The 13,977-nt window shown below is 33.0% G+C and overlaps 3 protein-coding genes across 4 annotated transcripts in view; 1 reads left to right on the top strand and 2 right to left on the bottom strand.

Moving 5' to 3' along the window:
- Gle1 (Gle1 RNA export mediator) overlaps nt 1–3,846 on the bottom strand; it is a 4,777-nt gene extending 931 nt beyond the window's left edge. Inside the window, exons 1-7 of the mRNA XM_018447588.1 lie at nt 3,537–3,846; nt 2,730–3,035; nt 1,700–2,146; nt 1,407–1,497; nt 1,055–1,327; nt 532–833; nt 4–313 (exon numbers count right to left, since the gene is read on the bottom strand). Of these exons, the coding sequence (XP_018303090.1) occupies nt 4–313; nt 532–833; nt 1,055–1,327; nt 1,407–1,497; nt 1,700–2,146; nt 2,730–3,035; nt 3,537–3,578 (1,771 nt within the window). The 5' untranslated portion in view covers nt 3,579–3,846. The remainder of the gene's footprint in view (nt 1–3; nt 314–531; nt 834–1,054; nt 1,328–1,406; nt 1,498–1,699; nt 2,147–2,729; nt 3,036–3,536) is intronic.
- A 711-nt stretch (nt 3,847–4,557) lies between these two features.
- On the top strand, nt 4,558–6,021 carry LOC108723908 (uncharacterized). Its single transcript, XM_018449948.1, has 3 exons — nt 4,558–4,783; nt 4,860–4,989; nt 5,430–6,021. Exons 1-3 carry the CDS (start codon nt 4,650–4,652, stop codon nt 5,883–5,885), a joined length of 720 nt encoding a protein of 239 aa, XP_018305450.1. The 5' UTR covers nt 4,558–4,649; the 3' UTR covers nt 5,886–6,021.
- LOC108723885 (putative inorganic phosphate cotransporter) lies at nt 5,797–13,526 on the bottom strand. Of its 2 annotated transcripts, XM_018449925.1 has the most exons (8): nt 13,413–13,526; nt 10,387–10,520; nt 10,014–10,314; nt 8,951–9,189; nt 7,829–7,978; nt 6,826–7,203; nt 6,495–6,730; nt 5,797–5,870 (listed from the first exon to the last, which is right to left on the bottom strand). In XM_018449925.1, the coding sequence occupies exons 1-7, from the start codon at nt 13,489–13,491 to the stop codon at nt 6,521–6,523; spliced, it is 1,491 nt and encodes a 496-aa protein (XP_018305427.1). In that variant the 5' UTR covers nt 13,492–13,526; the 3' UTR covers nt 5,797–5,870; nt 6,495–6,520. The 2 variants fall into 2 exon arrangements, with proteins under 2 accessions (XP_018305427.1, XP_018305419.1); XM_018449917.1 differs by having other exon boundaries at nt 10,014–10,520.
- Nucleotides 13,527–13,977: the final 451 nt, after the last annotated feature.

The raw sequence follows: 13,977 nt of genomic DNA, 5'->3' as shown, positions 1-13,977 counted from the left end.
CACTCTTTCGTTGTTTCGTAACGGTAATCGACGCATACAATCTGATCAATCCCGACATCCTCTTCAGGAATTTGTCTTGCTTTTCGACGGTGCCATCTTCAGAATATTTGCAGCCAAGAGATTTGTAATAATCCTCATTGGACTGACCCTCTTGTTGCTGTAGAAAAACTGGTATGGTGAACGGACACGCCTCGTGAAGATGCGCCAGAAATAGTTCGCCAAAGTCTGGATGCTCGTTCCAAAGAGCCACAACAATCATTGCTACAGGGAATGCCATTTCTGGTTTGCTAGACACCAAAGTCTCGCCTTGGCTCTAAGAATTCAGAATATTGATTGCAAATTTATTTAAAAATAACAAAATATATTTAATTTAATAGTAAAACAATTTGCTTGTAAATTAGATTAACTTTTACATAATTTAATTTTTATTCACTAAATTTTTTGTTTCTAAATTAAAAAAAAACAGAGATCGATCATGATCAATTCATAAATATATTCTCCTGTAGTTATAAATTTTAAAAAGATACATACGACTATCTTTTTCGCCAGATGGTTTTTACAGAAAATTACTCCTTGTGGATGATGTGTCACATTAGATAACAACTTTCCAGTCAAAAGATTTTGCAGCCTGTCATATTTGTCTCTCAAGTGTTGCTCGCTTACACCAGAAATCGCGTTTACAGGGATATTAATCGCCTTTTGACACTCGAATCGAAATTTTTTTGTTGCAGGCGATTGTAAAAAGTCTTTGCAAGTTTCTCTGTAATGCTTCAAGAATTGATGGCTTCTGATGTAAATCTGGAACGATTCTTGGTCGACATACTCAAAGGGATCATCTACAAATTTATAATAAATCAATTAACTAATCTGTTTAATTAGAAATCTAAATTTAAAAAGTTAAATTATATTAGAAAGTTAAATTATATTAGATTTAATTGATCGTCAAAATATGAATATAAAGTAGATATAAAACGGAATAAAATTGCAAATATATATACATTATTAATTTAAATACTTCAAATACATCTTATATGCTTTTAGAGATCTTAATCACCTTTTTTACATGCAGGATTTTTAGTCGTTTCTTCTAACTGAGGATCAGATACAGACGGTGCGACTACTTCGTTAACTGATGTAACTACTTCTTGATTTGTTATCACATTGGAAATATCGTCTTCCTTGTTTTCCACAACATTGCTCTCATCTGGTTGTTGATAAGGCATTGCATTAATAACTGGAACATTGTCTGTCTCTTCAACTGGCTGTATCAAACTTGCAGCTTGCGCTTTTCGAGCCAATTCCGCTTCATATTGAACGTTTATTTTTTCTATAATGTGTAACAAAGTATATTTAACACAAGTTTGAGATAAAAAAAATATAATTGTCTGTAAAAAAAATTCACAAACCTGTTTCTGTACGAAATACATTTAATATATCACTGAAGTGGCAAACCAAATCCTCAATAAGATTTTCATCTGCAGCTACCAATTCTCCATTCTATAAAGCAGACAAAAATATCTGTTATTTATCAATTATTAAACAAGTATTATATAATACCTGTAGAATGTTCTGGAAAAAAACCTCTAAAAAAATTCATGATTATCTCTTTTTTTATTAATAAATACAATTCAGCATCTAAGAAAATTATTTAATTTTACGTTATCTTGCAAATAGTTTTTCTTTTCTTTTCGATAATTACTCTGATTTTCTCGTCTATAGCTTCAATTTGTTGGAACACATCTCTTATCGTCGCATTATGTGCGGTAAACAGCGCACTGAACGCTTGCTGGTCTTTGCAGGTCTTGGATAATGCCACGAGGTCACAGTACTTGGCCGTGAACTGGTCCCGATGGACTGATACAGTCTTTATCAGTTCTTTTTCTTTCATTCTTCTTCGATATTCCTCCATCTCTCGTTCAAGCTTTTCTTTTTGCTCTTGAGCGCGTTGTGCTTGCAATTGTTGCTCATGTCGCCTCTTGATCTCTTCCTGCTCCGCCAACCGTTCCTCTTCAGCTAAGAAGTACGCCAACTTTTCTTCACTCCGGCGTTCGCGTTCACGTGCCATCGATGAGCGCGAATTTGCCATTTGTTCCTGAATGACACGAGCATTCTCGTTCATATTCTGAATGCGACGATCTATTACTTTCTGTAATACAAATGAAGAAATAACGATAGAAGACAGTACCAATCAATGTAAGTATGATATTACGTTTTTAATATCATCTTCAAGAATTTCATTAGTTATACATTGATCTCAAATTACTCGTCTATTCAAAGTCTATTATATCAATTGTTTATACACTTTGTTAATAACTAATCAAAATTATATTTATTTACTATTCATAGACTCATAGAATTTTTTCATACTATTTAATTAATAATAAAATTATATAAAAAATACAAATTCATAGGACATGGGGACGCTTGCTTTTCTTAAATTTTGGCAAAGAGAAACAATTAGAAATTTTTTAATTATGAAAATCATTTTAGTGGAAAATTAAACGTTTATTGGCTAATGCATGACTCATGTGTTATTCGTAAGAAAGTTTGCTGAAGATCCTCAAAGACTTTATACAAGTATTTTAATAAGTTTATGTGAAGATATGAATTTTTGCATCCCCTTGACTGAAATAAGTACGTCTATGTATAAATTTAATTAAAAACAATATTGAGATGTATATTTAGTCGATATATGTATTACATGTATAACGTTATAACAATCAAGATACCCGGACTTCTTCTTTTCTTTGCAGCTCACTCTCTGCATCAATCTTATTGACTGAGAAATGAATGCCGTTTGAAGTGGCCACCATGTTGTGTTTGGGACTGGTAACAGCCCTCTGTGGACTTTTAATGTTACAGGAATTTTGCTCATTCTCAATGTTGTCTGCTTTGTTAGAATCTTCTTCATACAGCGTCGATTGAGGCCCGATCGTGATACGATCCACTTTCGTAGTTGCTGATATACGCGACGCCTTTTCTAATACAGATACCTTGAGACGAGTAAAGTCTGATGTGATGTCCAGCTCGTTTACCTGTAAAACAGTTACATAATTGAATTTAAAGCCGCTCGAGATACAAAGCCAAGATTTTTTACCTTTTATTGGAGAGTTAAATAAAATTTTAGGTCTGTTCTTTTCTGTACTTCAGGACTGAACTTTTTGTACAGTTTACCTTTTGTCTTTTTTTCTCCAATGTGAAAAGAAAAAGGATGAACTGTGCAAGAAGTTCAGTCCTGAAAAAAGAACAGACCTATAGACTTGTTCTTAGACAATACTTTGAAGTAGAGCATCAAAAATATGTATGTACAAACACAGAGAGAGACTTTGTATGTGTTATTATTTGTAGTTCATCGTAAGGAGAACTTAAACAATGCTCGTTCAGCAATATAACGGTATAAAAATGTTAAAACTGCAATAAACAAAGATCTCCAAAAAATTTATCCCAATTTCCACACATATATACAATATACAATCTTTCTCTTATTACTCCAGTAATATATACGCCGATTACGTCACCTTTGTCTCTCAACTTACCCTGTTGGTTTCCACCTTTTTCTTCTCCGAATGAAACGACATGATTTTATTTCGCAGGATTAAAGGTGCGGAACTGCAAACTATCTCGTGAATCTAACCTGATTTAGATCGGAACGCGCGAATTTACATTCACTCGTTATCGACATAGACGGGATAAACCACACGCTGAGATCATCGTTCTCTCATCGCGTTACTCGATCACGTTGATTGTGCACGTCATTTCATTACCGGCATCCCGATCCTCGACAATAATCCGTTCGTTCACACAATTATGTGCCGAGACAGCGGCGAAATAACATCTGACAATCCTCAAGACCGCAACACAGATCAGCGAGCTAAAGGGAGATTCACACCGGAAAAATCGAATTAATCTATTAAGAGCAAAGAAGAATAACATATAACGAAAAGGAATTTACAATAATTACAATTTATAAAATTGCGATGCTAGCAGTTTTAATTACTTATTGCCCTACTACTTTATTTATTTTTGTAATTTTTTCATGTCGGTAATTCGAAAAAAGATAGTTATTTAATGATAATAAAGTAGGTCGTAATCTTACTGACTGTTGTTAATTATCTGCTTTAATTAATCTAAAAATTCGATTAATTGTTAAATCAAAATCTTGGCCTAAATTTTAATAATGGCTGTGTTCAACAGAACACAACAATTTTGCAATCATTTTATGATTATCTGCTGAAATTGAATCATTCTTCTAGATCTAGAAGCTTCTGTAAACGCGTTTACACCGTGCATTTAGGCCGCGGCCTATATAATAGATGTCCTTGTTTATCCTGTAGGTTAACAAAGACACCTATCGTATAGGTCGCGGATTAAGCGCACGGTGTGAACGTAGTCATTAAACAAGGATAAATGATGCACTATGCACATCATGCAAGAAACGGAACGCACCCCTAGTGTACACTTTTGGAACTTAAAGTGAGATAGATATATATTCGATATTTGTTGAAAGAACAAGAAAGAGAGTTCTAGTGCAATCTAGTGCAGTGCAAAAACAGAAAACAGATCGAATGGTGGTTGGGAAATCTCACGAATGTATATGTATACGTGTAAACGTCAAAAGAGTCAAAAGTATGTGATCTAAGAGTATAAAAATGACAACACACGTCCGCGAAGTGAATCTCTTGCGAATTATCGTTGCCTTGTTCCTGTGTACACTTCGTGTGCAGATTTGTGCGACAATCGAGGCCGAGATCGATCTCGACGTGGAAGGAAACGGATTTCATAGGTTAGAAATTGTAGTTTGTTGTGTAAACAAGCGAGCAGTCCACGTGCAGTTTTTAACACTTCTCTCCCTTTTGCAGAACGTTGATTTATCGGATACACTTCAAGAATCTTACCCAGGATAGCTGTCAAACTGCCATTTACATGGAATTACCATCGGCATTGTATGTCAATACAGACGAAATAGCGGAAATGAGAAGAAGAGGAACGGTATGTCTTAATTGTCAATTAATTAATGTAACTTGGAAAAAATATTGTAATCACGAATCTTAAAATCTTAAAATTGATCATTTTATTTTTAAGTTTTATAAATTTAAAATTATTACATAATTTACTTTGTAAAATGGTCGAATTTTGATTACATTAATATAAGATTAGAGATATTTTTTTTAACATTATCTTTTAATTACTACAAATCTCGAAGCTATTATGTTATTCATATTGATTCAATATTCTGTAATTCATACATCTTAAATTTATGTAATTTATATAGAGAGTAATAACTTAACTATATATTTATCTAAAAAATCTATTATATTAATATCATACATATATATATTAGATACAGCTATATTCTATTTCATTATATACGTAATATGGATATAGATATAATTTCATCATCTAATTGATCAACAATATTAATATTGTAGAATACAGTATGCTCCGTTGGCGAAACCGATATCGAGTTATTCACAGAGAAGGCTGGTCAGCAGAACGTGACAACTTGCGCATCCATAAGTTCGTCATCCTCCAGTTTAATAATTCCCATTCACCAACGTTATCGATATGCACACGAAACTGACGGTTATGTTAATGTGACTTTGCCTGAAGTGAAGTTGTTATTAGGATGTCGGAAGAGGATCAGAGACCACAGGGTATCTAAAATTGACTTATGCGAACCGTGTGTCGGACTAATGGCCAAGTGGCGTGAGATTCCGTATCGTATGTCGAACAATCGCGACTACGTTTGGCAGATACCAATCGGTGACTCTTCTCTCTCGCTCTTTGTTACTTGTGCCACGTTAGTGACAACGATTATCGGCGCGATATTTATCGGGCACGCCATTCGGACCAATGCATTGCAAAGTCACCTGAAAGAAGACTGAGGTAATGAAGATGTAAATATATAAGCAATTTTGTATGATTATCAAGTTTTTATCAATGAATGTTTTAGATAGATTTGATATATTGACTCTCTCTTCTTATACAAGACATATTACACAGATACCCATCTTTCTATTTACATAATTTACTAAACGTTTTTACATTACATGAAATGCATTAATAATTTATTTAAAATTTTATCTAAATTAAATTAAATTCTAAGCTTTTTAATAAAAGTTGCAGCAATTCTGTGATCGCAGAATTCAGAATAGAAATTAATTAGACAATTAATTTCTTTGCTTACATATTCTTGAGGGTAAATTAAAAAGAAATTGTTCTGGCAGGTCTTATGTATGCATTCGGCTTGAATTGTGTGTGTGTGTGTGTGTGTGTGTGTGTGTGTGTGTGTGTGTATGTGTTTTCGATATTTATATGCAACTTCCAGTCAAGGCGTTTTGATATATATTTTATACACGCTTTTTTGAGATAATGTTAATATTCTAAGTCATTCAGAAGTTACTACAAAAAATCACACATCCACACAGATAAATGCATAATCTGAAAAATAAAATATAAAAAATAGGAAATAAAGTATTGTTGCATAATACTACGTTTCTCTATTTTTTGTCATGGATTGTCATGGAATTCTCTCGTCCTCCTTTTCCTGTATTGTCGCGATAGTCACCGGCGCTGTCGATACTTTTCGCACGACGCTATCTTTCTTGCTTTCAATTGGATCATTCCACTTTTGCACGTCGCTGGTACCGAATAGGATGAAGACTAGATTGCCAACCGTATATATTCCGGCCGACAGAAAGAACACGCTTCGCCATTGCAATATGTTGGTCTAAACAGAAGAAAGCGATGATAACGTTAAATGTATGACACTATCAAATTTATAACAGCTAGCAATGCAAATAATTGTCTTATAATGTCACAAACCGAATCCTTAATGATCACTCCGGCGATCAGCGGTGCGAGGATGCCGCAGGCAGACGCAATGGTATTTGTAAATCCCATAAGCGGGCCAGCGAAGTTCGGACTGAGGTCCATGTGATTAATATTATGGCCGCAGAAGGCAGCGGCGTTGCAGGACACGGCGATAACGAGGATACTCACGGCCAATTCCGGCTGGTCCTGCCTCACGTAACCCAGCCCGACCAGCGCGGCTGCCGGTACCCAATGACCAATTGTATTGCAAATCTTCCGGGACATCTTCGTTGTCACGATTCTTTTCCTGATACACAGATCGGATATGTAACTGATCAAAAAGCTGATGAGCCAAGCCGACAAGTAGGGCAACGCTGTCATCATACCATTCTGTACAATCAAAAATGCATAGTATTAGTTAATGCTATTTTAATAAACATTTAATGAAATATTATAAAATGTTTCTTACTCAAATTGTTTGATCTACTTATTACAATATATACTTGACATCTTATTTATGTCGAATAGTTCACATTAATAAGAATCAAGAATTTAATTTTTTAATGTCAATAGAATATTTTTAACGTCGTAACGAGAAAGTGTTACATTAAGTTTATATATTTAAAAATATATTTGTTAAAATTTATCTAAAACATGTAATATACAAAAAGCTAAGTGATAAGACATATCTTGATATTTAATTAATTCTTTTTCAGCCGTCATTGACTCGTTCATTGACGATACGACATCGGAATAGTTTAATGTTCATGTCCATGATGCTTGAATTGATTAAGTCTCACGTAGCATAATCATTCTTCCATTGTGATCTCGTCGACATACGCATCGAATTATTAATTGATATTCCAAACGCTACGATTTTCAAAGTCGAAATATGCGTGCGCCTCTATCCGAATGCTAATTCCAAGGTTTTCGAAATATTGCAAAAGGATAATTCGATAAGAAAGAGAAGACAAAGAATGAAATTCGGAGTTATTTACTATATAACTATAAAAACCTTCTTGATGTCAAAACGCATAATCGAACTCATGTAGGATGGGATTTCCGTCAGCAGCATCCAGAAGCCCCAGGACTGCCCGCATTGCGCCATCAGTAATGCCCAGACCGACAAGCTCCCTAGTATAGATTTCCACGGAGTGGAGGGTTTCTGTCACGGAGAAAAAACGTGTAGAAAATACGAATACATTTTTTTTTCTAAATTTTAATTTAACGAACTTGCAACTGAGACTCCTCAGTTAAATCTAAAATTATTTATTTATTTAATTATATATCTATGAATAGAGGAGAGTGGTCTAAATCGGACCGTGTTCTAAATAGGACCTTTTTAATTTAAATGAATACGGTTAAGCAGATTTGCGTACTATTTATAACGTGAAGTCCTTATAAGACACCGAACATGTGATAGCAGTTTGACAGTTCTCTGTCATAACATTCATAGAATAGAGGCAAATATGTTTTTTCAGCCATCATGCGAAAATTTTTTTAAAAAAGAAAATCCTTGTAAATCATTATTTAAAAGGTGTTAAAAATTTGAAAAGTAATTGATTTAAGATAATTAAAGAGTGCAGAATTAAAAAATATCAAGCATTTCGTGATCACTTTTGCGGTTAATTGTAAAATTTGTTCCAAAGTTCGAAAAGACCCGTGTCCAAATCGGACAGTACAGTGAATAACTTATAGGCCTGGTTGTAGTATTGGTGATCGGCTGACTAGATCTGGTCCAAGCAATTAAATTAGTAAAATATCATGACTCATCAGACTCAGATTAATTGAGTTTTATTGATTTCAAATCTAATAATATAAACAGTCAGTATGTTCTTTTTCCGAAAAAAATGTTTATCTTTGACTGTCAAATTTTACTCGTTTTTACTCAATATTAAGAAAAATAAATTTAAATATTTTAAAATTCTATCTAAAAATTCATAAAAATAAGAGTTTTCGATATGAACCAGAGGACAAAAACTGCAAATAGGTCCGATTTAGACCACTCTCCCCTATATATAATATTAAATTTCAAATTAATTTTAATTTTTGGATCTGTATTCGAAGTGATTATTTAATTGATGTGATTTTCTGTTCTTTTTTTTCTTCTCTCAGTGCAATATGTTGAAGGAATTACCTCGTTGATCTCAGTTACTCCCAGACTCATCTCAATGTATTTTTTTTCGTCGAGAGATATTTTGGGATGTTCGGAGGGTGAATCCTGCCCGAACAGATAGAAACATATGCCGCTGAGGACGCCAAGGCTTCCCCAAACGTAAAAGCAGCTAGGCCAGCCGATGGACGATGCCGCGAGAAAGCCGGTACTTAACAAGCATACCACGTTGCCAATCCAGCCGCCGGAATAAACGAACGTTGCTAGAGATACGTGAAATGTATTACAACCACGATTCTTCTGTGTCAAAATTCAACATAATTATCATTAAGCTAATTAATGAAAAAATGTTTTTTTTTCATCTTTGATAATTTTTATATTTATGATAATATTTATTCTAATTAAATAAAACCGTTCGAAAGACAGAAGATTTCATTGTTTTAGTGATGAAAACGAAATCAAAAGAGACACTTGGATAATCGAAATTGTAGGAATTCTTTTTATTATGAGATATTAATCTTAAATACTTTTTTGGCGCGTGCCTTATCAATTTGGCATCATCAGACTACGATAAGAATTTTTCCTATCTCTTATATATATCAAACTTGACGTGCCTGCTAATTAATTTGCATTTCTGTGATGCATTATCAAGCAAAAGTGAATATGTATAGCTAACTGCATGCGAACTTGAAATTCAAAAAAAAGAACATAAATCAGGTTGAAATTGAAATCGGAATAAGAAATTAAAATTTGCGACAAAGTAAAATAAAACAGAAAAATTACTGACTTTATGATGCATTTAAGCAACTCGAAATATGTTAAAATTATTTTAAAATCAGTGTAGCATTATGTGACAAACTGATCCTAAAATTCAAGCAAATATCTTCAAATTCACTTCGACAAACGAATGATAAATTGCTACAAAATCTTATATATACCCATTTTATTTTAATAAATATGAGAATTATCACTCATTCTCACTAGTCAAATGTTGAAAACTTTTCTCTTAACTCATTTAGAATATTTTCACTCAAATAAGAGTAAAAGTATTTATTCCACATGTTCAATTAAAGGCATATACACTTACAAAGTCTACCACGCTCTTCAGGTGGCGACCATCTAGACAACAAGGTGTGCAGACACGGTAGAACGGCACCCTGGACGAGTCCGCATATTATCCTACAGGCGATCACCATCTGCCAGCCGCCGTAATGAGCGGCCATAGGAGTGGCGAGAGTCAACAATCCGGAGATGACTAGGGTCACCGAAAACAAACCCTGAGCAGTCCATCGCTGAGTGAGAATGCTGGCAGGTATTTGCGTGATGGTATAGCCCCAGAAGAAAGAGCTGAGGATTATGTGCTTCACCGATTCCTCCCAATGGAATTCCTTCGGAAGAGAGAAGAATCTCCCTTTTAGATCACGAGGATAGGAAAGAGAATCAGTGTTATTGACACATACCTCGAAATTAGGATTGGCACTGGCTGCATTGGTCATCGCCTCCAAGGTCACTGATGTCGTTACTCGGATAGCATAACAACAGAAGAATCCTAGGCCCATGAGTCCCACCTGACCATGTCTATATCCGAACCATGCTGCAAGGAGGAATTATATCCTTCAAGGTATGCATGTATTAAATTGATCGAATAATGAAAAAATTAATTTATCTCGGTATAGTGTCCCAAAATTCGCGAATCAAAACATAGCAAGAAAATTAAAGTTTTTTTGAAAAGTTAGTAAGTAAAAAATTCTTTGAAAATTTGTATTTTAACCAATTTTTTTTTAGATATAATCGTTTAAACATAGCCAATTATAGACTACGTTTAGATGATTACTTGCGAAATGACGCAACAATGTTCATTAACACGTGCTGCGCATGACTCATGGATATTTAAACAACAAGTGGTTGCTTAATCGTAGTTTGTAATTAGCCATATTCAAACCTTCATATTTAAAAAAATTATTGTTTAAAATAAGGATTTACAAATAATTTTTTTTACTTAATTTTTCCGAGGACTCTCTTGCTGTGATATTTTGATTTGCAAATTTCGGGACGCTGCAAAAGAAAAAATTACATAATCGTTTGTTTTATGATATGGCTGCATTGTGTGGAAACAAATGTCACAATTTTAAGTTCTGTGAAAAAATAGAAAAATGATACATTTTTTAATCATCTCATTTATGTTTTTTATTCTTACAATTAGTAGTACGTTCCTTATGCCCTCAACGAAGTTTACATGGGCGTCACGTATAAACGTGGAATTGAATACAAATTGTGTCATTGTCATCAAGATCGCATTGCGTCAGTAAAACCGATCGCTCAAAGTTTACGCTTGAAATCCAACAACAATTACCCGTTGCGTCAGAGAAATCACCGGTATGCGAGTGCAATCGATAAAATCTTAGTAACCGTGTTTGAATTTTTCTTCATTCCGAAGAAGCAAACCGTTCGACCGAAGAATGCATAGAATGCAGATTAATTCTAATCGATAATTGTTATATAAAATACAACTTTTACTCGCAAAATGTGTTTTCCCCAGATTGTCCTGAGTCAATCATGTGGATCAGGAAAAACTGATGGATTAAGAGAAAGAAATAATAATATATTACCAAAAAAATTGAAATTACGATATAATATAGCGAGAGAAAGAGAAAGAAAGCAAAATAAATGTTTTATTGCAGTGTAAATTAGAAAAAATATTATTAAAGAAATAATGTATTAATTATGGTATTGTTAATATTGATTATATTATTTTAACTTAAATATATATTTTTTTTCTTATTCTTACTAATTATTAGAACTACATCGACGATATCTTTTAACACTTATTCCAGAATAACAGAAATCTGAAGTATCAATAAGACATAAAATGTTCGTGCTCTAGTTATCGCGAAGCGAATAATAAATACGTAACAAACATGACTATTTTTTTATATACTGACTTACAATAACTTGATAAGGCAGGTGCGTCAATATTGATTCGAGGTTCGCATCATGTTTTAACATAATTCGTAGCAATTGTAATCTCTGTTCTTATTTATAATTCATTTATCGAATATAATAATCGATAATAATTCTCTCTCTCTCTCTCTCTCTCTCCTCTTCTCTCTCTCTCTCTCTCTCGTATAAATTTGTATATTGTTTCTATTGTACATTTCTTTTTCATTTATTATACTTACTTTTATGTTATTAAAGGGCTTGCCCTAAAACAGAAAAATAAACGCTTTCTGTCTCTCTCTTATTCTCACTAAGCGTTACACATATATTGTTATCAAAAATGTTTAATTGAAGATAAGTTACTATTTACAGCATATTTATGAAAGCATCTTGATATAAATATTGTCAAATATTAGTTAATAATATGTCCATAACAAAAAAGATAAAAATTTTTTAGTTTTATGCATTTGTATATTATTTGCATTATTTTTACTCACACATTAATTTTATCTTCACATTTTATACAATTATTTAGAAAATATAAGAAAGTTTCCTTTTTCACTCGGTGATTAGTGTGAATATGAAGGATGCAAAAGAGGAATCCGAAACTGTGCTAAAGAGAATCGAATTTGTACATCTGTCGAATGTCAAGTAAAATTTGTAAAGGATTTAAGAATAGAAACGTTGCAATATATAACAACACATAATAAATAAAAAGAAAAAGAATATAAAATGAAAAAGGAAGGAGTATTTTTTTAAAGAAGGAGAAAAATTTTCTCTCTCTATTTAGAAAATGATTTGTTATTATATAGTAGAACTCTGTTTATCTGCACTTCATTTATATGTGTGAGTTCGTCCTTCCCAAGATATTTAAAATTCCTAAAGATATTTAAACATATATATAGAGAAATTGTAACCAAAAAGACTAATCAAATTTTGTAAGAATATTTAAAATTATTAATATACATTTTATCGTTTAAATTGACTCATAATACATTTGACGTCGAAATCATCGAATCGACGTCAAATCGACGTCGATTCGACATCGATTCCATTGTCATTTCTCACTGGGAAGTCCCTACTATATGGATGGGAGTTGCCATAAATTGTCTCTTCGCTGTTAAGCCAAATGACTAACTTCCGTCCCCATAGATCACAATCGATTATTCCAAGCGTAACATGTCAATTTATAAAAAGAAGAATACAAAAAAATCATCAAAAAAGAATCAGCTCATCCTCGGTCTCACGTAAAATATTTTTTCCAACATATGCGGACTATATTTTGTCAAGACATCGACGAAAATTTTTTACAACTTGCTGAAGGTGGTTTGAAGATAAACCGAAACGTTCAAGAAATTTGTATCGGCACTCACGATAGAGAGATAAATATATTATGTGAATATCACTCGAATTTTTTTATTATATAATTTGCGCACCAATTTCCGCGCTATATTAATGCTTTAATTGTCAGCATATTTTATTTATTGTATTTATAGTAATTTGTACACACTATTCATAATATTATTTATATTATTATTTAATTGATCACCTGACGGTTTGTTCGGTGGAACTTTCATCCTCTCCGAGAGAGATACTATGGAGACCCTCTTCCTCCGTAAAGACGCCATGATGGTGAATTTCTAATGAAACTGACACTGAAGCAAATTACAGAAACGACTGCGATTCAGCGGTCGTATCCACATAGCTTTATACTATCACCGAAAACTTCTCTCCCACCCTTTTACTCAAACATATGAAACGATGGCACGTCTTGCTGTCGTATTAACAATCGGACAATATACTTCAACATTGAAATCACTACACAGCAGAATATAATTAATCTCCTTTAATTATACACTTAATTATTCTCAATCTGCTTTTTCTCTCATTTGTATTATTATTATATATGTATAATAATAGGATAACCCATTATACTTGCTTTAAATTATAAATTTATATATTTATAATATATTTTGACGATCACGCGTTATAACGTGCAAAATGCAACATAATATTTTAATGAAAGGAAAGTGGACAACTGTCCTCTTATTAACTATTCAGAGCAAGTCATGCGAGGTAAAGGCGTATTTATTAAAAGAGACGGTTGAAAATTA

This window comes from Mycetomoellerius zeteki, unplaced genomic scaffold (assembly GCF_001594055.1).
Source record: "Mycetomoellerius zeteki isolate Tzet28-1 unplaced genomic scaffold, Tzet1.0 scaffold106, whole genome shotgun sequence".
NCBI lineage: Eukaryota > Metazoa > Arthropoda > Insecta > Hymenoptera > Formicidae > Mycetomoellerius > Mycetomoellerius zeteki.
This window is presented reverse-complemented; position numbering and strand designations above follow the sequence as displayed.

Excerpts from the sequence above, each read along its gene's own strand:
- LOC108723885 (XM_018449917.1), bottom strand. The coding sequence starts at position 13,491 with ATGGCGTCTTTACGGAGGAAGAGGGTCTCCATAGTATCTCTCTCGGAG. Across the intron at positions 9,190-10,013 it reads TGAAGAGCGTGGTAGACTTT|CAACGTTCGTTTATTCCGGC; the intron begins GTAAGTGTATAT and ends ACGTATCTCTAG. Across the intron at positions 6,731-6,825 it reads GAGTGATCATTAAGGATTCG|ACCAACATATTGCAATGGCG; the intron begins GTTTGTGACATT and ends TCTTCTGTTTAG.
- LOC108723908 (XM_018449948.1), top strand. The coding sequence starts at position 4,650 with ATGACAACACACGTCCGCGAAGTGAATCTCTTGCGAATTATCGTTGCC. Across the intron at positions 4,784-4,859 it reads GAAGGAAACGGATTTCATAG|AACGTTGATTTATCGGATAC; the intron begins GTTAGAAATTGT and ends TCCCTTTTGCAG. Across the intron at positions 4,990-5,429 it reads AAATGAGAAGAAGAGGAACG|AATACAGTATGCTCCGTTGG; the intron begins GTATGTCTTAAT and ends TTAATATTGTAG.